The 24,193-nt window shown below is 43.3% G+C and overlaps 1 protein-coding gene across 1 annotated transcript in view; it reads right to left on the bottom strand.

The window, feature by feature from the left end:
• EEA1 (early endosome antigen 1) overlaps window positions 1-24,193 on the bottom strand; it is a 265,467-nt gene that overhangs the window by 94,511 nt on the left and 146,763 nt on the right. The window contains exons 2-3 of the mRNA XM_025208125.1: window positions 12,802-12,886; window positions 4,415-4,507 (exon numbers count right to left, since the gene is read on the bottom strand). Coding sequence (XP_025063910.1) covers window positions 4,415-4,507; window positions 12,802-12,886 — 178 coding nt within the window. The remainder of the gene's footprint in view (window positions 1-4,414; window positions 4,508-12,801; window positions 12,887-24,193) is intronic.

Here is a 24,193-nt window from a genome sequence, read left to right as displayed (position 1 = left end):
CAAGCCCCTCTGGCAGAAGATCTCCACTGAACCCCTCCTTCGAATCACTTAACATCCAAGTCGTGGCAGGCGGGATGAGGGGGAGGGGCTACCAGACGAAGGGCGGTACCGGACGGGAGGCCCACGGAGTCACAATAATGATAAAATTATTGTTATTTCTTGCAGTAAGGACAGTCACAATTCTAATATAATAGAGGGCTTGGTCCATCTGTGTCTCTGTCTGTAACGCTCTTGGAGCATTCTGATTGCTTACTGAAAGACCCCCCCCGCCGGAGGTGGCAGAGCGCTACCGTGACAGCAGGGATGGAGCAGAGGAGTGAGGCTGCACTGCTGGCCTCACCCCCTCCCCCCCGGCAGCAGTGGTGCAGGGTGCTGGCAGAGGGGAATGGAAAGGACAGCGGGGCAACCTTAAGCCCCTCCCCCCTACTCCTGGGAGGTGGCAGCAGCGGTGGGGGCAAGGGGGATTAAGGATAGGGCTAGCAAGCTTCCCCCCCCTCCATCCGCCTGGTCATTGCTGATGGGCAATTTGCTAGTCTGCTAATAAAAGGCAACATTTGGTGCTAATCAACTATTAGGAGCCTAATATCAAAGTTGTATGGTTCACAAAACTTAGCCAGATCTTCTCAACTATAAGCCAGATGGCACTGCATCTTGAAAGAAGGATCAAGAGGATCTTCAAGCAATCCCTACAGTTTCTATTTGCGTGCCTTGCTATCATGTTATATCACAATACCCAGACTCCTCATTTCCCACATTCCAGAATGCCCATCCTGCCTGCTGCATGTGGTGCCCACTCTGCCTTGTCCAGGGTACACATGCAGCCCAGGTCTCAAAGCAGGCACTGCCTGCAACAGTCCCAGACACACCAGACCAGGCACTAGATCTGGCATGGTGTGGAGTGTGAAGAAAGAAGATGAGGAGGTTGTCAATGAGTCCAGTCTGGCCAGCAGGGCCAGCCCCATGCCATTCATCCAGCCCATGGACTGGTCCCAGGCCACCCACTTGGCCCACAGGCCAAAAACAACCCAGCACAGGTCAGAGGCAAACAGACACTATGGCCCATCAACCACCACCATCCCATGGTAGAAGCCCCGACTGCCATGTCCACAAGCCATATCCGGTCTGCAGGCTAAAGCCAACCCCAGCTCTAGACTCATTGCTCTATGATGTAAAATAGGTCCACCTGTGTATTAAAACAGCATGCCATCCTTAACCCTAATCCAACTTCCACTCCTTTCCAATAAGCTGCTGATACGGCTATAGTTCTTTTTTTTTTTCCTACCCAAGTGTCAGCCATTTCGCCATATGTCCCCCCACATACACATTTAAGACAGAATGACTTGATCGACAGAGGATTGATCCATTCAAGTCCAAAAGTTTACCTACCATAAAAGCTACTTAACTAAGTCATCTTGTAAATTATTGGGAGACAAAAATAACTTCAGAGCTTTATCAGATGCTATTTATCCTTGCGGTTTTGCCAATATAGCTGAGGTGCCTTAGTAAAACATTTAAAAATAGAATTTTGAAAGATTTTAAAGATTCCTATTTTCCTCCATGTTTTCCTCCCTGTTCCATAACTCCAAAATAAATTAGCTATACCTCAAAAACCAGAGGGACATTTAAAAGTCTCTTAAAAAGGTTAATTAATTAATTAATTACATTATGAAATTTACACTGCATCAGTGATTTAGCAAAATCTTATGCTTTAGGCTCACTATTGTGACAAATACAAAAGTATATCAAGTATAAATATTGAATTTCAAAGGAAAATAAATCAGGCAAAAACTGTTCCAAAAATATGTAAATATAAATCACCAATATCAGACAGTCCACCTGAGAGACAGCTGCAAACCAGAAAGATAGAGACAAAGAGCACCCATGAAATATATGTTTACTAAATTTACCATCTTTCAAGCATGCATAAAAAAAAATAATGGTTTTGTTTTTTAAGCATCAAGAAAAAGTGGAATAGGCTGGCACCCAAGCATCCAGAAAGGAAACGCTTTTAATTTATGTTAAGCAACCCATTACCAAGCCACTGTAACAAATAAACAAGACCCACAGTAACTGTAGGCAGGTCACAAAGCTCCTGTCGTCTTGTTTCTGTCCCAAAATGTTCATTTTGGTAATGTTCAGACAGATCAGTAGGTGTTACATACATTCCCATACAAAGTGGACAGATGAAGCCCTGTGAAATGTACATTTGGGTTTTTTTTAATCTAAAACTAACAATGGAAAGAGTAAGAACAGGTAAGGTGTCAATTGGTGGATTTAAAAATTCTTACAAAGCAAAGAAGGCTGGAGCTGTATCTTTTTTTTTCACAAAGTTTTGTAAGACAATTTCACAGATCACGAGATCATAATAGAAAAGGCAAACAAAAGCATGATTAGAAATGTGAAAATAAACCAATTTATCTTAGACTAAGTTTGAATATGCTGAACATGCTGCCATAGGATTGTTAACTGTTTTCACCAGTTTTGAAAGGTTTTTGGTACTGCTCTGTAGTACAAAGGGACACTTTACATACAAGCAATCACAATTTATCCATTACGAAGTATCATGTAAAAATCCAACATATTTTATAAGTTTTTCAGAGCTTTCATAAAACAAACAGAAATGCAATGTAAAAGAGCAAGAATTCTGCTGTACACAAGCGAACAAACCCAATTCAACATTTGCAGAAAACGGGCAGCGTTCAAATTGGGCACTGACAGATATAGGGGAAAAAACCTTCGAAACAGTGCTTTACCGGAAGAGAAAGCACATTACTTTGACCCAGCTCCCCAGTGTCTGTATAGACCATGTGCTTCAGCAGGGCTGTTTGGTGCTTTTATTTAACAGCTGATTCAAATTAACAGTCTTACATCTCACATTTTCATCTAACACATGGGGCAATAACAAAAGTATTTTTAGATGAGCATATCACATGACTAACTGAAAAACTGATTTTATTTTCTCTGTGTAGGGTTTTCAAATCACAGTGTAGTCCACTGGGAAAAATGATGCAGTACTTCAGAAGGTAGACGGGTGCACCTTAGAGTAAGGGTTGACGAGTTCTAGCCCAGGGGCCACATCCAGTCTGTAGGATATGAGACTTCAGCGGCATTCAGCAGTGGGTGGCTGTCCCCATGCTGCCATGGGGAAAAGTGCCCATGGCAGCTAGGTTCTGGCACCCACCATTCTCTGACATGAATTGGGTCATTCCAGCCTGAAGCCTAAAAAGGTTGCTAAGCACTGCCTGGGTAGATCCAAGAAACTCAGCACCTTCGGCTGAAGTTTACCAGAGAAATGAATTATTTGGACAGGTGGATTTGACATGAGTTCTATCTCCAACAAAAATATGGCAACACAAACAAACAGAGCTGTATCCTCAAGCATGAGCTTCACCTCCAACAAAAAAAGAGGGCTTTGAGCAGGGATTTTAACTCAAAAAATTCCAATCAGTTCAATTAAAATATCCCTCCTTCATCTTTCTATCCTCTCTAGCCCAGCCCTACTATTTATGGAAGGATCATAGTCTCTGAGCAAATACCCAGATCTTCTGCAGGGCCAAACATATTTTCTTACTTCCCAGCACTTTAAAGTGTTCTAGGCTGGAAAACCACCAAACAAACCAGCCTAGATAGAACAGAATAAATAGGGACTCCCAGTTCTACAGAACAGTAGGTGGAAGACAGACATCCTTCAAACGGGTCTGGGTAGCTGCTCACAAAGTAGTTGTAGAAAAGATTCTTAAGCCAGTTACATAGCAGAGAGAGGACCACCATACCTGTTAAGATTAAATGTTATAAATACTTAAATATCAGAGGTTCAAATAGTGTTAGATATTTCAGTATAAGAGAACAATGTTTTACCTGCAGCAATTAAAATGACCACTGCACTTTGTTTCAGATCCTCAGGGGAGCTTCAATTAGTACCATTTGCCACTTGGTGTGCAACCAATAACCAAATTAATCAATTTATGCAAGCAACTTGTAAGACAGCTAACGAGAAGTTTTATGACAGGTATCAAGAGAAAGTAATGCACAAACCTTATGCTTGAGGAGGTTTTTTCTGATGAGCCTTTGAAGCAACTGACAAAATAGCAATGCAAACACACAACACACTAAAATTTCTTTGTATACTGCAATTTGCAGGTCATTTGGGATGCCAAGTGTAAAAATCACTGATGTACAATTATTGACAGATATTCTTGCTCATACTTCATTGCATACAAGCTGAACATGAAATGAACATGTACAGAATCAGCACAAAGAAATCTTCTCTTAACCCACACACGCGTATTTGCCAATGTACACAAGGATCATTTAGTTAAGGTCCCTGAATCATCTCCCTAAAGCTTCAACAAAATGAGGTTGATCAGATCCCAAGTTTAAGACTCTATTTCCATGAACCACTATCCTATAGTACCTCTGACGAGCTTTCATTGTTCACATCCACTGCATTTCCAGGTGTTGCAGAAGAATCCGAATCTGAGCTCTGGGATCCAACTCTGCCTGGAGTCTGAAAAAGAAAAGATTTTAAAAAAATATTAAATCCTCTCTGAAGTCTGCTATAAATTAAAACTACCCATTTGCACAAGAATTTTACAACACTTGCATCAATCCACTGAACAATTCAACAAGCAATCCATAAATTGTCAATGCAGTAACAGTCCATAAAAACTTATTGCTAAATTCTCAAAACATCATGAGTGATGACTATTAACAAACCCCTATTTCATTTCATTTGCAGCAATTTAGCACAAAAAGAATTAAGCCAAGCTGTACTTGTTATTTAAAAATACAGTTAAAAAACCATACTTACTCAAATATAAGACAACCCCAGATATCACATGACCCCCCAATAATTAGATTCTGTATATGGAAAAAATTATAAATTTATTTTAATTTTCCAGGGATAGAATCTAATTATTGAAGCTTTACCTTGAATTTGTCCCCCTCCTGCTGCTACAGCAGCAAAAATAAATCAAGGGGTTTTGTACACACACGCGCACTCACACACAAAAGTGCTGCTTAAAGGCGAGTGGGGGGGTGCTGGTACAAACTGCATGCTATTAGTGCAAAGTCAAAAGGCTCATGATTTACCACATAGTTCATTGGGCTGGGTGCCAGCAGAGTCAACAGCGCTACAAGCAGTATGACCCTATAGATTACCACTGCTCATAGATTCATAGATGCTAGGGTAGGAACCTCAACAGATCATTGAGTCCAACCCCCTGCCTAGGCAGGAAAGTGTGCTGGGGTCACATGACCCCAGGCAGGTGCCTATCCTTCAAATAAAGAGAACTGAATCTGCATTCTCTTCCTGGATTTTATAGCTATGAAATCATAATTTCATTAGGAAGAGAGAAAAGATGAAGTGAAGCCAAAACATGTGGGAAGAGGAGAAGGAGAAAGTCTTGGTACAAATAAGAACATTTAATTTCAGCACCCATTAATGAAAATAACTCATCACAGAATGGAATCACCAACGGCTTGCCTGACCAAGGCGCACACGCTCCTGGAGGCCCCAGAGACAGAACCCAATCTACACCTCCTTGGATGCTGCTCACAGGGGCAGGACAAAGGAAAAAAACAGACTAAAAAAAAAAAAAAAATCAATTGGGCACTTCCAAGGTCAAGGGCTTTGCTCTTCTTTCCCTTGTTTCCACAGTAAGTTTTCCAAACAAAACTTAAGGCTCAAGTTTCCAAATGCTACCTTGAAAGCCTGATGCAAAATAAAGTTCCCCAAGATTGTATACAAATAGCTGAGGAGCGACCTGCGCATTCCAGATAGACAGACATAGTGGTATCAATTTCAAATGATACCAAGATAAACTGTTAGGATGTAAGTTATGTCTTCAAACTCTTGTAGCGATACAAGTGTAGCAATACCACTGTGGCAGACAAGGTTCCTTGGGTGAATTTGATATCTTTTATTAGACCACTATACACCAACATCCCACACCAGGATGGCATCCATGCCTGCCTTACATATCTACAGGAACAAGATTACAACCCAGAATACAGACCCAAAGATATCACTGAGCTTATACACTTCATCCTCACACACAACAATTTCACTTTTAATAATCAACACTTCCTCCAGATGATGGGAACAGCTATGGGCACTAAAATGGCCCCACAGTATGCCAACCTTTTTATGAGCCACCTGGAAGAAGACTTCCTCAAGAACTGCACCATCAAACCCTTGCTGTACTTACGATATATCGATGACATCTTCATCATTTGGAGTGAGAACCTGGAATCTCTACTTGAGTTCCACCAGAAATTCAACAGTCACCATCCCTCCATCCGACTTTCTTTAGAATACTCCAACACCAACATCCCCTTTTTAGACACAAGGATCAGTATCCAGAAGGGTAAAATACAGACCACAGTATACAAGAAACCCACAGACCAACATACATATCTGCACAGAACCAGCAATCACCCGAAACACACCAAAAAAGCAGTGATATACAGCCAAGCCCTCAGATACCACCGCATCTGTACTGAAGAGAACACCCGGGATTGCCACCTCACCAATCTTAAAAAGGCTTTCACCCAGCAAGGACACTCCTCCAGAGAGGTAGATCGCACGTTTGAAAGAGCCACCTGGATACCACGTGAAGAACTGCTGCAGTACAGAAGAAAAACACCCACAAATCGCACACCGCTGGTTATGACGTATCACTCCTCCCTTGAACCTGTATGGAAAATCCTCAAAAAATTGCAACCCATATTAGAAAAAGACCCTATTCTTAAAAAGATCTTCCCAGAGCCACCCATCCTAGCCTTCAGACAAGCACCGAACCTCGCCAACCTCATCACCAGAAGCAAACTTCCTCAACCCCAGAACACACCAAAAGGATCCAGACCGTGCCATGACAAGAAATGCAAAACCTGCCCCCACATCTCCACCACCCCCACTATTACTACACCCCACAACAGAGCCATCAGCATCCCAGGATCTTACAGCTGCACCTCCAGGAATGTAGTATACCTCATCCAAGATCAGGACTGAGAGATTGGAGAGAGAGTGGCCCTCCTGTGAGAAATGTGCCCCCACCGGTAATTGGGTGTTTCTGTCTTTGATGGATTTCCGGTGTGCATTCTGCGCACCAGAATGAATGCACGCCGGAAATCCATCAAAGACAGAAACACCCAATTACCAGTGGGGGCACATTTCTCACAGGAGGGCCACTCTCTCTCCAATCTCTCAGTCCTGATCCTCAAGGGAAATTTACACAACACACCCCAGAGACGAGCCTATGAGCTCCATTTCATCAACCTGCTGGATACTAGAGATCAGGGACTAAACATAGACATTGGATTTTTGATACATTATAATCTGCCTGGCAACTGACTCCCCCGCCCAGCCCAGCCCCTGGCTTGTTTACTTTTCATTCCATCCAGGAAGAGCACACACCAACTGCTGCAGCTTCCTGAGCCTGACGAAGGGTTTTTGAACCCGAAAGCTTGCTTAATAACTATTCTCCAACCATTTGGGTTGGTCTAATAAAAGATATCAAATTCACCCAAGGAACCTTGTCTGCCTATATCCTTAGACCAACATGGCTACAACCTAAACCCCTGCAATACCACCGTGACTTTAATCCTGTTTCATTCATGGTTAAAATCAGCTAAATTGCTGTAAAATTGTACCACGACAAAAGCAGGCAGATTAGAATAGTTGACATGTCCTCCTAAGCAGTTCAGCCTTCCATTTAAAAAGCAGCTAAAAGATAGCTGCTTTTGTCCACAGCCCCAGTTTAATCCTACCAAGGTGGGAACATACAGCTTTTAAAAATCAAGAAGCAGTTCTTATAACTGTGTAGAGATCAATACCCTTTTTTCAGTCATATAGTTCGCCCTTTTGATTTATTCATATAATCCATATAATTCATACAATCTTCAACCAAAAAAAGCTGAAAGTAAGTCAACCTATATTTATACTTCATACTAATCAAAATGCGTTGCATCAAATACATATTTATTTAGTATTTCTGAAATAGTTAAAAACAGTCCTCTCAAAAGAAGTTGCACACACTCAAACTCCTTCAGGACACTATTATAAAATAATGCCGGAAGGAAATCAGAACAAGCTTCAACCAAAACTAAACGTTCCTCACTAACGTAGATATGTGCTGCTGGGGATGGGAGGAGGTGGGCCAGGTCTGCACCGGCCAGCAGAAGTAGCGGCAGAGCCATGTGCCACTTGGGATGGGACGAGCCCAGCCGGAGCAGCAGGGGCTCAGCTGCATTTTCCTCCTGCCTGCACCAGTCAGTCCCGAGCGGCGCACGGCTCCACCGCCGCTTTTGCTGGTTGGTGCCAACCTGGCCGGCCTCCTCCAGTCCCCAGCACCACGTGGGAATCCGGCTTCAGCTTCATGCTGCTCCCGATGTGACCTGCCTGGTTCGGCACCAGCCAGCAGAGGCAGCGGCAAAGCTGTGTGCCGCTCTGGACTGACCAGAGCAGGTAGGGGGAAAGGGCACTGGACTGACCAGCGCAGGTAGGGGGAAAGTGCAGCTGAGCCCCCTGCTGCTCCGGCTGGGCTCATCCTGTCCCGAGCGGCACACAGCTACTCCTCTTCCCACACGCGCTGTGTCGGCAACGTCAAGCTGACACAGTGCGTGGGAACCTTGTCCCTTCCCCAGCCCTTCAGCAGCCATTAGGAAGCTGCTGAGGGGCTGGGGGAGGGACAAGGGGTGGGAACGAAAGTAAACAGTGTTTACTTTCGTTTCCCACTGCAGCACCGCGGGCCCCAGAAAATGCCTTGGCAGGCCGCATGGCAGCCCACGGGCCATATCTTGGACAAGCCTGGTCTACATTATACCACAGACATACCTAAAGATATGGTAAACATTATTATACTTTACACACTTATAGAAGCCCAAGCAATGAATCATTCCCATCTACACTGTTCAGAGAATCTCTAATCAGTGATGTTTACTGAAATTCACTGCAGATATATTACATTTATTTCAATATAATGCATGAAAGCCAGGGTGGTGAATGTTGGTTAATATGAAGAACAAGAGTTGGGGATCAATGAAAGAACTCAGCTCTCAACACACTTTTGACAAAAATCACAGCCTTTCCATAAATGAGTTTTCTGTGCCAGTAAAACAAGAATGATTTTTCTCCTTTGCATTATCTTGACTGATGTAGGTGCTACAGAAGGCAAGAGAAAGCATATTTTGCTGTGTGTATAGATAGCATCACCTCACAAAGGATCCACCTGCTAATTAGCACCCCCCAACTCATGACTGGAACCAGGTGTTCTTGTCACAAGTCCTGGGATCCTCAAAAATGTATATGCAAATGAGGTGCAAGGCAACTTGGTCCAGCTCCACCTCATGCAGGGTGAGGTCACAATAATCATATGCGACATGCTGCGAGAGGGGAAGACAGAGGGATTCTGGGTGAACAGTTTGGGGGCCTGTGTCATGATATTTACCAGACATTTAAGATTGGTGAAGACACAGTAATCATTGGAAATGGAAAAGGCACAGCTCAGCTGTGGGAGTAAAGAGAAAATCAAAATGTATGCAGTGTAGCGGCTCACCAAGACTTAAAAAGAGTTGGCACTGAGGAAGACAATGGGCGCTCCATGCAATGGGCACTACCATCTTTCATATTCAGATGAGCTGCACCAACCTATCCCTGTGGTAGCAAGCATGGCGCAGATCAAGTGTAGAGGGCATCTGAATCCCAGAACCTTCAGCCTTGGGCCTGAACGTAGGATGCCTCCCAATGGATTTTGGAGCATATGAAGTCCTAGGGTGAGAGTCTGAGATGGAGGAAGCTTGCCAGTTGTAGCGCCATACATGCTATTTAGAACTATTGAGTTCTGCCTGCTCAATCAATATGGCTTTTGGAACAATTGAGTTCTGGTATGCTTTAGAGCTGATTTGGCTCATGTGACCTGGAACACGATTTTTTTTTTAAGCAAGAATTTTTGGCACCAAGGGGAGGGTGTCAGGGCTGACAATTTGGGCCACATGTTTTATAGTCAAGTTGAGCGTTGGCTGCATCAGTGAGAATGCGTAGGGGGTGCACAGAGGCACACGTGCACCCCCCTGACAGGCTGCACTCCCCACTTAGGCGATGGGCAGGGGAGGCAGGCGGGAGCGCTGGTTCCCGCCCGGCAAGCACTGGCCGGGGAGTGAGAGCGCCAGATAACGGGCCACAGCCACTTTCAGGACCGCCACGGCCACTTCCCAGTCGGCGCAAAGGGCTGCGGCCACTTTCAGGACTGCCACGGCCACTTCCTGGTAGACGCAATAAATGGCACCAGTCGCCCATGGGCTGAATTTAATCAGCTTCAGTTGATTACTGAGCACATGCTGCTTTTGGCAGCAGTTTAACAATAGACAATGTAGTTAATGAAATTAATGAGGTTTCCTTGTATGCAATAATAAGATAAGGGGCTTTTTTCCCCTATGCATTTTGTGGGGGGAAAACCTCATCTTGTATTTGAGTAAATACAGTAAGTTAAGGTATTCAACAAGAAAAGCCCAGAAACTAAAGTTGAGATTAACAAGCCAGTTAAATAAATATTATTAAACTGTCTTCAGACTATACACTTAATAGCTTAACTCAACAAGGTGTTAAAATGCCTCTCATCTGGTGGATTATTTTGTAAAAAAAGCCAACAAAATGCCCCAACATGACGCAATACAAATGAACACCAACAAATTATTTTTTGTAATTTGGAAGGCAAAGTCTGCTTTGTACATCAAGGCCGCTGATAGACATGGAACTCCCCCCCTGAAAAAAAACAGCACTTTACCAGAAGAGGACGTGCGTTAGTTTGACCCAGCTCCTCAGCATCTGTATAGACTGCGTGCTTCAGCAGGCTTTTTGCCACCTATCTAAAGCTGATTTAATCAGCTACTAGATAAAAGCGACAAAAAGGCCTGTTGAAGTGCCCAGTCTAAACAGAAGTTGGGTGAGCCAGGTCAAACTAATGCAATGCCTCTCCTGGACATGCACTGCACTTGGCGCAGGGGTGCACCGAGCTGAAAGTAAAGTGCTGTTTTAGTTTTTTCTTCACATCTGTAAGCAGCCCAAGTTTCCAATTAATGTTAGACAAGGTTATTCAAAAAGGAAGCCTATAAAATGAATCCCCTATTGGAAGCAAAATGTAAATATGCTATTTACAGATTACAAATTCAAAACTGTAAGCAAATTAAGTACATTTTAATTCATTGGGAATCTAACAGATAAATCCCAGTTATTAACCTCATTGCATTCAGCCAACTTTTCATCAAGAAATTCATTTTTGCTTTTCTTATCCATTTCAAAAGTTCTAATGCTTAATCAGAGTCAAAAGTAGACAATATTCATGCTGCTTCCTTCCCCCAACAAGACATCTTCTACCAAGCAAATAACACCCACCCATTTACTCCTCCTGGAGCTTAGACAAACACTTCGGGGACATTTAAATGACTTCTATCAGACACCTGCTATTAGGCTTTATAAGTAGGAGAAATCTAGGAAAGAAGTATAGACATGGCCATAGGAGTATTCTTGAAAGGGTGAATAAAGAATCAGTAAGGAAGTTACTGAATTAATAAGTCCCAAAGTATTCTTTTAGCACAGTTTCTCTACCCTTAGATGCACCTTGATCTTTCTGGGAAATTTTCACTCACATACATACAAATCAAAGTTACCTATACAAATCTTATCAGGGAGTTAAAATGCCATATATTTATAGGCAAGCTAAAGGGTTTTGTTTTATATGGAGGATCCAAGTTATCCATATGTTTACATACACAGAGATCCATGAATTTAGATCAAGCATAATTTTAACAATTTTTGTAAATTAGTTTTTTAAATAGATCAGTAATCCTCTCTTAAAGATGTCTCCAATTGTGATTGTTTTTCATCTAATTGAGAGACAGACAGAGACTTTAAGGTACCACTGTGCCCCTATTTCTTTCCTAATTTTAGAATTGTAGTATATTCCATATCTTGCATCTGCCAAGACTAAACATGAGTCCAATCCATCATTGAAGGACCAAAGTGGTGCTTATACACAGGACATTCTAAGGAAGTATTTGAAGATTCAGTTATAGAAGGTAAACAGAGGTAAGGGAACCTCAGATTATCAGAGGTAGATAATAACAACCATGTCAAGAGATGGGAAAGGAGAGTGTTTTTCTTGTTACAATCTCCCTTTCAGTTATCACTGAAATAGTTGCTAAAACAAACTCCTCGATGTCTGTGTCCTCTTTGTTACGTTATCTGCTATTTTTGTCTTCTGCTTCTAAGCAGAGAGCACAATACAGTCTCCTTCTAGCTCAACAATTAAGAGGGCAAAAGTCTCCAAAGTGTTCTACATGTTTAATCACAGAAGCTGAAACTGTCCCTCTCAAACTTTATAATCTAAGAAAAAAGGAAAAAAAAAATGACTGAGGAAGGAGGTAGAGCTGACAGGCAAGCAGAATATACAAAGGTAATGGGTGCTACAAACCAGAAATTCCCATTGATTCTTTAGCTATCATCTATTGCTGTCCAACTGGTAGCCTCTGAAGAGTTAGCATGTGGCCCAGGCTCATACCGGACTACTGTTCCTCTCCCCAGTTGCTCATGTCATAGCAGCCAGGAGGGGCCTGGAGTGCCCAAGCTGCGCTTGTGGCAAAGAAGGGAGCCTGTCAGCAGGTGGGAGAGCCAAACTGCCTGGGAAGGGGAGGGGGCAGCCCACACCATGTGCATGGCAGGAAGAAGGGCAGAGCTGGGCTGCCCACACTGTGCGCATGGTAGGGGGAAGTGAAGGGGTACAGAGCTGTCCATGCTGGACTCACCTGTGCAGCATGCTTAGGAAAGAGGGGGAACCAGACTGCGCAGGAACCCCATCTGCTACTCGGGAAGCTCCATACATAGCACAGCCTGTAACGATTCAAAAGCCCAGATCCCCCCACATGGCCAGGAAAAAGAAGTTTGACGTACACACAGCATGCTTAGCTGAGTGAGGGGAGCCAGGCTGCCCAGCACCTTCCCTTCCCCACACTACCATGCACACAACACTGGGCAGCCTAGCTCCCCCACTCTCCCCTCTCCCAGTTGCACAAGCCGTGCACACAACCACCACCTCCTGACTGGCCCCATGGACGAAGCTAGGCCACCTGCATTGGTTGGTGCTGCCCGAGTGGCACATGGGGCAGGAGGCAGAGGGGGCTGAAGGCAGACAGAAAACAGCTGGGCAGCCTATGGGGTACATACAGCTGGGGGAGGAGGAGCCAAGCTGCCTGTGCTGCACTGTGGGGAGGGGGCCTTAACCACTCTGTGAGGACCCAGGAGTTGAGGGGAGCTGTGACCTGTCCTGGCTGCCCAGAAATTGGGCAGCCCTGATCTATTGCTTTCTTACCAAATATAAAAGTTAGGTAATGTCTTGAAGCTGTCACAGCAAAAAGGAGGTCATGGCACTTGTTCAGAAAGATGAGATCAGTAACTTGACGAACAAGACTAGGAAGGCACTGCATACTAGTGAACAGGATAGAAAAGAGGACAGTGACTTGCAGAAGAAAAGACCGTCAAGGCTGGAATAACTTGTGAAATTAACTGGGCAAGCAGCAACATGAAAGGAAATGTTAAAACAGGAAGAGGTGTGGGAAAAAGGTGCATAACAAAAACGTTATAGAACTTATAGTTAAAAACAATAACAAAACAGCTGCTGTTCTACATATTATAGAGATATGTGTCACAAACAGAGAGAGAGAGAGAGAGAGAGTTCTTCTAAAAAAAAAATGAAGATTCAATGAACTAATTCAGAGATGAGCTATGTTGGCTAGCACTATGGAAGAAAGAGACTTGGGGGTCATCATTGACCACAAGATGAACATGAGCCTGCAATGCAATGCGGCGGCTAGTAAAGTGACCAAAACGCTGGCTTGCATCCATAGATGCTTCTCAAGCAAATCCCGTGACGTCATTCTCCCCCTGTACTCGGCCTTAGTGAGGCCACCGCTGGAGTACTGTGTCCAGTTTTGGGCTCCACAATTCAAAAAGGATGTGGAGAAGCTTGAGAGAGTCCAGAGAAGAGCCACGCGCATGATCAGAGGTCAGGGAAGCAGACCCTACGATGACAGGCTGAGAGCCCTGGGGCTCTTTAGCCTGAAAAAGCGCAGGCTCAGGGGTGATCTGATGGCCCCCTACAAGTTTATCAGGGGTGACCACCAGCATCTGGGGGAATGTTTGTTCACCAGAGCGCCCCAAGGGATGACGAGGTCAAATGGTCACAAACTACTTCAAGATCGTTTCAGGCTGGACATAAGGAAGAATTTCTTTACTGTCCGAGCCCCCAAGGTCTGGACCAGCCTGCCACCAGAGGTGGTTCAAGCGCCTTCATTGAACACCTTCAAGATGAAACTGGATGCTTATCTTGCTGGGATCCTATGACCCCAGCCGACTTCCTGCCCTTTGGGCGGGGGGCTGGACTCGATGATCTTCCAAGCTCCCTTCCAGCCCTGATGTCTATGAAATATGCAATAAAAATATTTCCAAATATTCTGTTACATTTTGGAAATAAAAAGGAAAAACTATTCAGGGAAAGCTAAACTGCCAACAGCCTTGCTTTCTGGAAATTTATGAAATATATAGCAAGAAAGGCAGCATCTCCTAGTATTCCTTCCTTGTGTACAGGAGGCTAACATGAGATTAAAACATTATTTGAATGAGACGGACACTAATTATCTTCTCTCATCTCAACAACGAATCACTTCTATATAGAGGTGCAAAGACACATTGGTCCAATATAGGATCAGCACCAATATAAAGAAAATTGTCTGTATCGGAAATCGGCCTGATGTGGCCAATAATTTGACCGATAAATGGCCCATGCATGCGTGCAGCCGCAGCACAGCACGTAGGTAGTGAGAAGCACAGCTGGCAGCGTGGAGAGCAGCATGCAGCTAGTAAGTCTGGTGTGGTGGAATGGGGGGAGAGGAGATCAAGGCCCCTGTTGTGAGGGAGAGAGTGGGGCTGGGGCAGGCACTGCCCAGCCCAGGGGGGGCACGTGCAGGACAGAGCCACGGTTCTTCCAGGGGAGAATGGGAAGGGAGAGGGCTGAGCACCGCTTATCCGGGAGCCGTTCATCCGATGGCTCCCACTGCTGCTCCCACCGCTCATCTGTGAAGGCATGGGTGGGGGGGGCGTGTGGCCCCGGATCTGCATGGGGCCAGGCTGGGCTTTGCTTGGGGCAGGCAGTAGCGGTGCTGGGAGGGGGGTTATGGGTAAGCTACAGCAAATTTGGGGGGATCTGGCTAGGCTGCAACCCTGCATCCTCCCTGCCACCCCCCATGCATCACCTATGCCCCCCCACCTCATCACCAATGCCTCCCTCACCCCCCCATGTTGCCTAAGCCCAGACCCCACCTTCCCCACATACCCATCCCTTCTCTCTCACACTGGGGGGGCTGGAGCCTGGGGGCAGAGAGCAGCAGGTTGGAAGTGAGGGGCACCAGCAGGGTTGGGGGGGTGTAGAGGACTGTGAATTGGGAGTGAGGGGCACTGGCAGGGCCACGGGGCAGTGGATCAGGAGTCAGGGGTTCCAACAGGGCTGAGAAGGGTGGGGGGCTGTGGGTCAGGAGGGCACCAGTAGGGATGGGGCAATGTGGGTCAGGAGGGGCATCAATAGGGCTAGGGGCAGGGGGGGGACTGTTGGTTGGGAGTGAGGGGCCCCGGCAGGGCCAGGGGGCTGGGGGGCTGCGGTGGCAGGGGCACAGCACCAGCATATCAGGCTTGCTCAGTGCCACAAAGCAAAGGAGGGGATAGCCACAGCTGGACTCACATCCTGGTAGGCAAAGGAGACAGAGGGAGCTCTGATTTTCTATGATAAAAAAACCAAAATGAAGTCAAAATATATAGGTATCTAGAATTTATTTTATTATAATGAATGAGGCACTGGTACGCTTCCAAACTAGAATCGCGCACACACACACACACACACACACACACACACGTGCGCACACATTATATAGTGTTTCATTTTAATCATGGAAAAACATGGATTGTGGGTATTTTAATCTGAAAATTTTGGATTTTTAAACAGAGAAAACCAAGATCCCTGGAAATCAGTCTTTAGCAGTAATAGGAGTTTCAGCTTTACTTAAGCAGGAAAAGGAGCATGAGTTACATGAAGACTGGCTAAGCTCCTGCTCTATGCAGCCACAATTCAGGTGTAGGGGAGGGGAAATTTCTTCAGTCTGATTTTTTTTAATTTTTTTTTGAAAAGCGAAGTATTTATTATATTTCATGAGCATGTTTTATGTAAGAAAATATGGCAATAAGCTCTTATAGAGCAGGTAAGTATGAACAGCCATGTTCTAGATAAAGATAAGAACTCACAACTGCCATCTCCTTAAAGAGAGTAGGAACAGCATCATGCATAAACAGACGCAACTTACATTGGAAATTATTACCACCCGCCTTAAGGATTAGGAGTAAAGTGCACATGAAACAATTACTTATGAAGAAATATGAATCTTGAACCTCAAGCTTCAAAAGTAAACTTGAGAAGGAATTTTACTACCATATGAAATAGATTTCTTAAAACTACTGTTGATCTAAATCTCTTGCTCCATACAAATACAGGCAACCCCCACTTAGCGCTCTTAATTGGGTCCTGGAAAACCAAGCGTTAAGTTAAACAAGCATTGAGTGAAACAGAAAGTATCTGACAACCCAAGATGGCAACTGCAATTGTTTTTAATGACCCAAGATGGTGCCACAAGTGTTATAACGAAACTCAATAAGGGCTAAGTGAAATCAGGTATCAATTTCAAATGAGTGTTTTGGCAAAATAGCGCTAAGTGAAAGTGTTAAGCAGGGGTTGCCTGTAACAAAGTAGTAAGTGTAAGACTACCCACTAGGAAACTAAGGGTTTCAGCATTCACTTTACTGTCCCCTTTGGAGTTTCTCTGCTCAACCTCTCATGTGATAGATTCCTTAAAAATGGAGGCAAGGTAGATATTTGGTTACTATCACAACTGAAGGAGAGAGCTATTTTCTATAACTGAAGATCCAATGGCCAATAAGACTTGACATGACAGTAAAAGGGAAAGGAGCAATAGGCAAACACTAAGGGGAAAAAAACCCAGCAACCTTAAACAGCAATGAAAGTGCAGTTTTACATATGCTCCATGGGTGGAAAGGAGAGGACAGTGCTTTAATTAGAGCAGCTCTGAGAGCCACTCCAATTCCAGTACCACAGCGTCTCGTGTACCCATGTCCCGGTGCTTCAAAATGGTAGCGGGGCACTTCAAATAAAGCTTGTTCGATGAGCTTTAGTTCAAGCACCTCCACTACCATTTTGAAGTCCAGGGACACTGATGCACAAGACACAGGATGCTGCTGGAGCACAGTAATTACCATGATCCAGCAGACTCAATTAATTGCGTCTTTTCCAATGTGCTCTAATTACAGCACGAAGCAGCCTTCATGCTTGTGTACAGGCAGCCAAAAGGACCAAGACATAAAAACCCTACTACATGAAGCCACGTTTACAGTAAGCTAACTTACTCACTCCAGGGTGAAGGAGTAACTCTGCTTAAGTCAGCGAATTGGCTTGGTGTAAATGAAAAAGAAATTATATGCAGTGTTACCATTGGTGCTGAGCAAAATGGACCAACAGTCAGTATAGTTCTAAATGTTATCATTCCAAAGAGAAACGAAAGGTCTTTTTAGCATAGGCATTTTTGAATGGTCAGTGTCCAACACATGGGCAAATCTTCTAAAATTTAAAAATCAGGACTTCTTTTAAAATGATCACATTACATCTACCGCTCTTATGTTATCCAGGGGGAGATACTACTCTCTCTCCAGTCAAATACACAGAAGAGACATTTTCAGTAATTAAGAATTTGCTTCCCATAAAGTACAAAGTAATCAATGCTGTCAGAAGAGGAAAACTGGTCCCCACCAAAAAGATCTTGCAGTCCAAAGTCCTGCAGATTCCTCCTAATCCCCATTGCAAAATTTAATTCTGACAGTCCACATATCCAAAAGAAATTTCCTTCTGATGTAATCATGACTTTTCCGTCTTAAAGAAGCAGAAGGAAGAAAAACAAATGAGAACACTGCATTTTATGTTAAGAATACTTTTCTTCAACTTGGACAAAGCCAGTAGCTGCCCTCCTAATAGATAAGCTCTGGGCTTCCTAAACAAAGGTAACACTCAGATACCATTCTTGCACCTCAAGACACTGAAAAGCCCCACAGAAGTTACAGACACATTTGCTCTGGGGCAGGAGGAGTCAAGTATCAAAGCTTTCTCCGGTGTAACTCCAGTCTGTCCCATCAGCTGATTATACTCTCTTGCATAGAGGAAGCTCTAATGAAGGGCTGCTTAAGTAAAATGACAAAGACTTTCCTAGACTGACTAATATGAAGAAACTTTTATTCTAGAAATCTCAGAGCCAGCTGAGTCCCCCTCAGTTCAAACTATTCCTAGTTCACAAGATACCCTAGGTAACAACAGACCACTGTTATACCAAAAGAATATCTGCACTACTGGACACGTCTCTTCTGTGAATTCCTGAAACGAAGGCAGATCTTCAGAGAATCATAGAATTAGGGCTGGAAGGGCCTTCAATACCTTCCTTTGGGGCCTTTAATAGCAAAGGTATAAAATAGAAAGTAAAGTCAGGGTAGGGAAGGGCAAACAAGCCAGCTTTGGCAGCAGCACAAAAAGATTGTTCCTGAGCCTGTTTAGACAGGCAGAAAGCTGGCTGATAAGTGGACACTTTTAGCCTCTCACTTCAGAACATATCTGTGCATATCTGACCAAGAGAAGCTCAGCTAATCCCAAGAGTAGGAATTTGCTCAGACAATTAGCAAAGAAGAAAATACTATTCTTCACTTTCTGTTGTAAATTATTACATAATGTTCCTGCACACTATTAAACAGTTGCCATGTTTCACCTCAGAGGTGTCTGCCTTTCACCTTGTTTTATGCATATTAACTATTGCTAGCTTGTAGTATCTGGCATTTACAAATGAACTGTTACTACAACTTTCAGGATGAAAGGTACTGTATAAATGTAAGCCATTATTACCACATAGTTGATTACAGCCACTGCTTTATAAAACACTGTAGGCATGCTATAATCACACTGAAATGCACCCCATTCATGTCTTATTACTTGTATTATGCAAATACCAAACAAAATTATTAAATGCTATTTAGTAAAATCCTCCACCCTTTTTAAGGGAACTGCTACTTTAAACAGACACTATAGTCCCAGATCACAGAACACGCTATTTCCTCAAAGGAGCTCTTGTACCAAAGCATCAGGATCTGAGGGGAAAAATGCACATAATGTCCACTATCAATGCAATACAGACAAGCTGTCAAGAAAAAAAAATCTCTAATTAAGGCATTATGAAGATGTTGAAACCTCAAATGCATTTATGCTAGACCTTTAAAAGTTGCATTATATATGCATTCTTTTCAGCAGGGTAGATGGATACATTTTTAGTGGATTCAGCTGTGACTGACCAAGGCCGGGTACAGACATTATACTTTTACTAGCATAAGTGATCAGAAACTGGTCTATACCCATAACAGAACAGAAGTTCAGCACACACACAGACTGGTTTAAAAATGACAGAACCTGGTCTAAGATTTGCCCCCTCCTCCCTCCCCCTTACCCCACCAAAGGGCGAAAGTGTGTTTTGTTCACTACTGATCTAAACTGCACTGCTTACAGAAAACCATGCAACTTAGATGAATTCCACCTCAGGCTTTTTCAGTAAATCCAGGTTCCTACCATAAAGATGGTTGTGCCATGCACAAGTGAAAAATCTCAGTATATATGCACAGCTATATAAATCGGGCCCATAATACATAACCAAAGAAAGAAAGCTGATGCTGTTTTGGTTTTCTTGTTTGACTGGAACTTTTTTTTTTTTTTTTTTTTTTTAATTATTCACAGCTGCATAAATTGCTTGAGTAGGGGCGATGAGCACAGATATCTACATAGAGACATGCAGAGCTACTACATACACTTAAAAAACAAAAATGGAAAGTCTTAAGTATAGCTAAAGTTGGAAAACTGATTATGTTAAACTAGCACCTTCTTGACTCTTATGTGCAAGTTGCATTTGTTTACTGTTCTAATATGTACACATTTACTACTGTTAGCACTTCACGTCCAGCTGCTGAAGAACAAGCTGAACAACATAATATTCTTTCCATGTATCATCAAAACTAAGCAATTACAAAAAAAAGACATCACTAGCAACAAAAAAGAAAAAGAATTCCACCTTCCTTCCAAAAAAACAAAGGAAGTTTCAAAATGAAAGAAAGTATATTTTTAAAAGGTGAACTCAGCAAATATCATAAAAACAACCAAGTATAAATATAGATCCCTGTGTCTTTTTGCACAGTCATTTCTGTGCCTACAACTGCACTAACTTGTTAAGTATTTTTTCAATTCAGAATAAAATATATTTTAAAGGTTTAAATCAGTATTATGGACATGGGTGTACACAATTTTCTCAGTTCAGATTTAAATACTGCATAAGGTATTACTGTCCAGTCATTCTGAATTCCGTAAGTAACAAAACATAAGACACAAGAATGAAGAAAGAAAAATATTAAACCCCTGGTACTAAGCAATTTGCAGCATGTTTGTTTGGTCCTTTTCACAGCTTTATTCATATTCAATCTGTTTTTCCCTTTGGAATCTTCCTGGGAAAAGGTATAGTTTTCAAGTGATTTAGAACAGGTGTGGCCAACCTGTGGCATGGGTGCCGTAAGTGACATGAGGCGGCCTCTGTGTGGCACAGACAAGACTGGGGGAGAAAAGGCAGCACAGTGGCATATAAGGCAGGAAGCAGAAAGCAGAGTAGAAGTTTGGATGGGGAGCACAGGACAGGAAATAAAAAGAAAAGCACCAGATCAGGTAGGGAGCACTCGGCAGGGAGCAGATAGTGGAGCAGCTGATCAGACAGGGAAAGTGGACTACAGTAGCACCCAAGGAGGCTGTGTGGCGGGCCTGCCAAAAAGGTTGCCCCTGACTGACCTAGAAGATATTCCACATTTCAAAATGACATGTAGTAAGTAACATCATTCCAAACTCCCTCTACATATGCATACCAGTAAGTGCACAACACTCGTGCTTTCTTTGTTTGGGTACTGCTTGTATTATAAATTGCAGTAAACTCTGGTTACCTGCATGTTGGTTCAGCGTATACACTGCTTAAGATGCTGCCAGTTTTGTAACTAGTTGTACTCCCTTTAACTGTATCATTGATGAAACTGACAGAGCACTCTCAATTTCAAGGCTTCGAAAGCAGCCTTGAACTGATGTGCTGTCAATTTCCAGGCTGCTATGACAATCATAAGATACTACAAGAAACAAGGTAAAAAGCCTTAAGGAGGTGCAAAAAGGTCAGCAGACTATTCCTGAGGTTAATGAAAATCCTTCACATTGAATTCAGACAACCACATAACCTTTTACAGTCCCCAAGACCAGGTACTTAAACAGAGCTTACTCTGTACCATTTTCACCTAAGAAAACATACTAGACAACACTGTTACTTAAACTCTCTCCTATGCTAGAAACAAATACTGTGCAATGTAATATGATAATTATATTTCCTTTTTTGAAGTGTGTCACCTACTTTACAGTGAGAGAAAAATGAAACCGGGCTTAAAGTCTTCAGTTCCCATGCTAAAAATCAGATCCATGAAGTCAATGGACTTCCATACGAGTACAAGGGTCTACCTCTGTAGATCCAATTGCTGGACTGTGACCTACTAGACTTAACTTCTTCCCACTGACCCCAACTTTTAAATGTCGTGGGATGCCATGAACAGCTGATGAACATGCCACCTTCTAGGTCAATCTCCAAGTTCAGAGACGACACCTGCCCCATCTTTATTAAGTGTATTACTGTAGAGCCTAAGAGCCCCTAGTCGTGGTGCTATTATCCTAGCCACTGTGCAAACAGAAGATGAAAAGGATGTCCCTAAAAAGAGTATCCAAGCATCAGGCAAGAGACAATAGCTAGGTACAAAAAACAGTAAGACATTCTGGATAGACATACATGGGGGTGGAGGGTAAGGAATGGAGTGGTCTAGGAAGTCAAGAAGGACACTGCAGCAGTGAGATGAGGCTGGACAAGAAATTGCTCTGGGTAGACAAGAGAGAAGCTGTTTCTTGGTCCTATTAAGAAACAATCAGCTCACTGTAGACAGTCTGTACGTACTAAAGAGCCTAGAAAGTGTTCCAAGTTGCAGATGACATGGAGGTGCTAACTTCAAAAACTAAAGTGAGGTCTGCTCAGTTGCAGCTGCCTTTAAGACTGTTATGGCAAATTAGGACTTTCAAAATAAAAAAGGTGTCCCTTTGGTGCATAATTTCAGTATTCAAGTTATAACATTAACAGTGGCTATTGTCAGACTTAGGAAGAAGAGAATTAACCAAATTCAAATAACAACTAGAAAAGTAACCAAAAAACTGATTTAAAATACACATGAGGAAATGTATGCCAGCAACTGAAAGTGTATTTGATTTCCTTCATTATCGATCAGCTGTGCTAATGACACACACTAAAGGCCCATGTGGGTTTTTTTTTCTAAGAAGACTTTAATGAGTTGTCTCTGAGGACTCTGGTTTTAAAGTTTAAATTGTATGAAGACAAAGTAAAGAGTGATGGATGCTTCTGAATGCCAATGACTATCAGGAGTCTTCCTCGTATTTTGTCATCTGTAGACCTCCTACCAGCAGCTATTCCCAGGATAAGTCATACATAGACTGTTTATACATTTTTTTTATTATTATTATTAAAGGAACACAAGATTATCAAAAAAGTAAAGTTTTCAGAAGTCTAGTCAGTCCCTTGTGGCCAGATTTTTAAAGGTATTTAGACAGCTCCCTCTCAAGCCATACCTTTAAAAATAAATCTGGCCCTTGTCCTTCTGTTCATTCTTTTATTTCCCTCAACTCAGCCATTAACAGTTCTGCTTCCATAGCAATTCATTTTCCACAGTGCTACAATACTGTTTCAAAAACCACATAGAGACTTATACTTGTTTTAAAAATGTTTTAGAAATGAATAAATAAGAGACAACTGTCTACACAGAAAAAATGTAAGGTGTTTATATATTGGTCTTGTCTTTGATTATAGATCTCGTACATTAAACTTAGATTGTGGACAAAATATCAATTAGCAGTATCACTTAAAGTTTTCCCTGTATTAAATAAATTGTTCCAAACACAGGTAATCTCCCAGGATCAAATGCACCTAATTAATATGAACAATACTTAACTGGATCAGCACTCCAGTTTTGCTGCTGCCTAATTTGGTTTCCAACAAATTTCAGAAAGGAAACTCTTCCTTGTAAACAATAACTTCCAAAAGGGCATGATTTGGCTGTCTATTTAGGAACGATGACAAAAACACTGTTGAAGCTTAAGGTTGCCCGAAGCCAGGACTTCTCAACCTTTTTTAGACCTGTGGCACCCCTATCTAGAGCTCTCTCAGGTCTATGCAGATGTGAGGCAGCCCTCAGAGAAAGTTTTCACTCTTTTTTTTTTTTTTTTTTTTGACCTACAGAAAAATAATAGAGTAGTTTTTTTCTCCTGCAAAGAGCTCAGAAGGACCATGACTATGGATTTCCATTTGAAATCTTGGGGTTTATCTTGCAAATCATTTGTAAACCTACCACTTGTAAACTTAAAGGAGCTAATACTATGTGGCACTCCTGAAAGGATCTGAAGGCACCCCGGGGTGCCGTGGCAGGCTCTCTGGGTGAGAATCGCCACCCTCAGCTGCGATGGGCTCCAAAACACAGACGCGCACCCCACCTCCCCGCGCACAACCGTCTGCCCGGGCTGTACTCGAGACAGTCGAAGGGCGCCAAGCCACTCGGGGTTGTTAGACCCCCTGCTTCAAAGCCTGTCTCCCCTCAGCAGAAACCTTCTTTTGAGGAGACACGAAACCTTCTGGAAACCTGAAGCCCCGCCAAGTGCTTTTCAGCACGTCCATGCCACGGGAGCTGGACACGCCTGACAGGGCCGGGGAGCTGTGGGAGGCCAGTGACTCGACTCTTTTTCTCCCCCAGCCGGACTCAGCAGACGAAGACCCCCCCGCCGGCTCCCCCAGGCCAAGGCGACCCCAGCTCGGGGAGCCACCTTGGCAGGGCCGCTCCCAAGGAAGCCGAACCCGGGCGAGGGGAAGAGGCACCAGC

The sequence above is a fragment of the Alligator sinensis genome, unplaced genomic scaffold, assembly GCF_000455745.1.
Source record: "Alligator sinensis unplaced genomic scaffold, ASM45574v1 scaffold141_1, whole genome shotgun sequence".
Classification (NCBI taxonomy): Eukaryota; Metazoa; Chordata; order Crocodylia; family Alligatoridae; genus Alligator; species Alligator sinensis.
The sequence above is the reverse complement of the archived record's forward strand: the minus strand, read 5'-3'. Positions and strand labels throughout refer to the sequence as shown.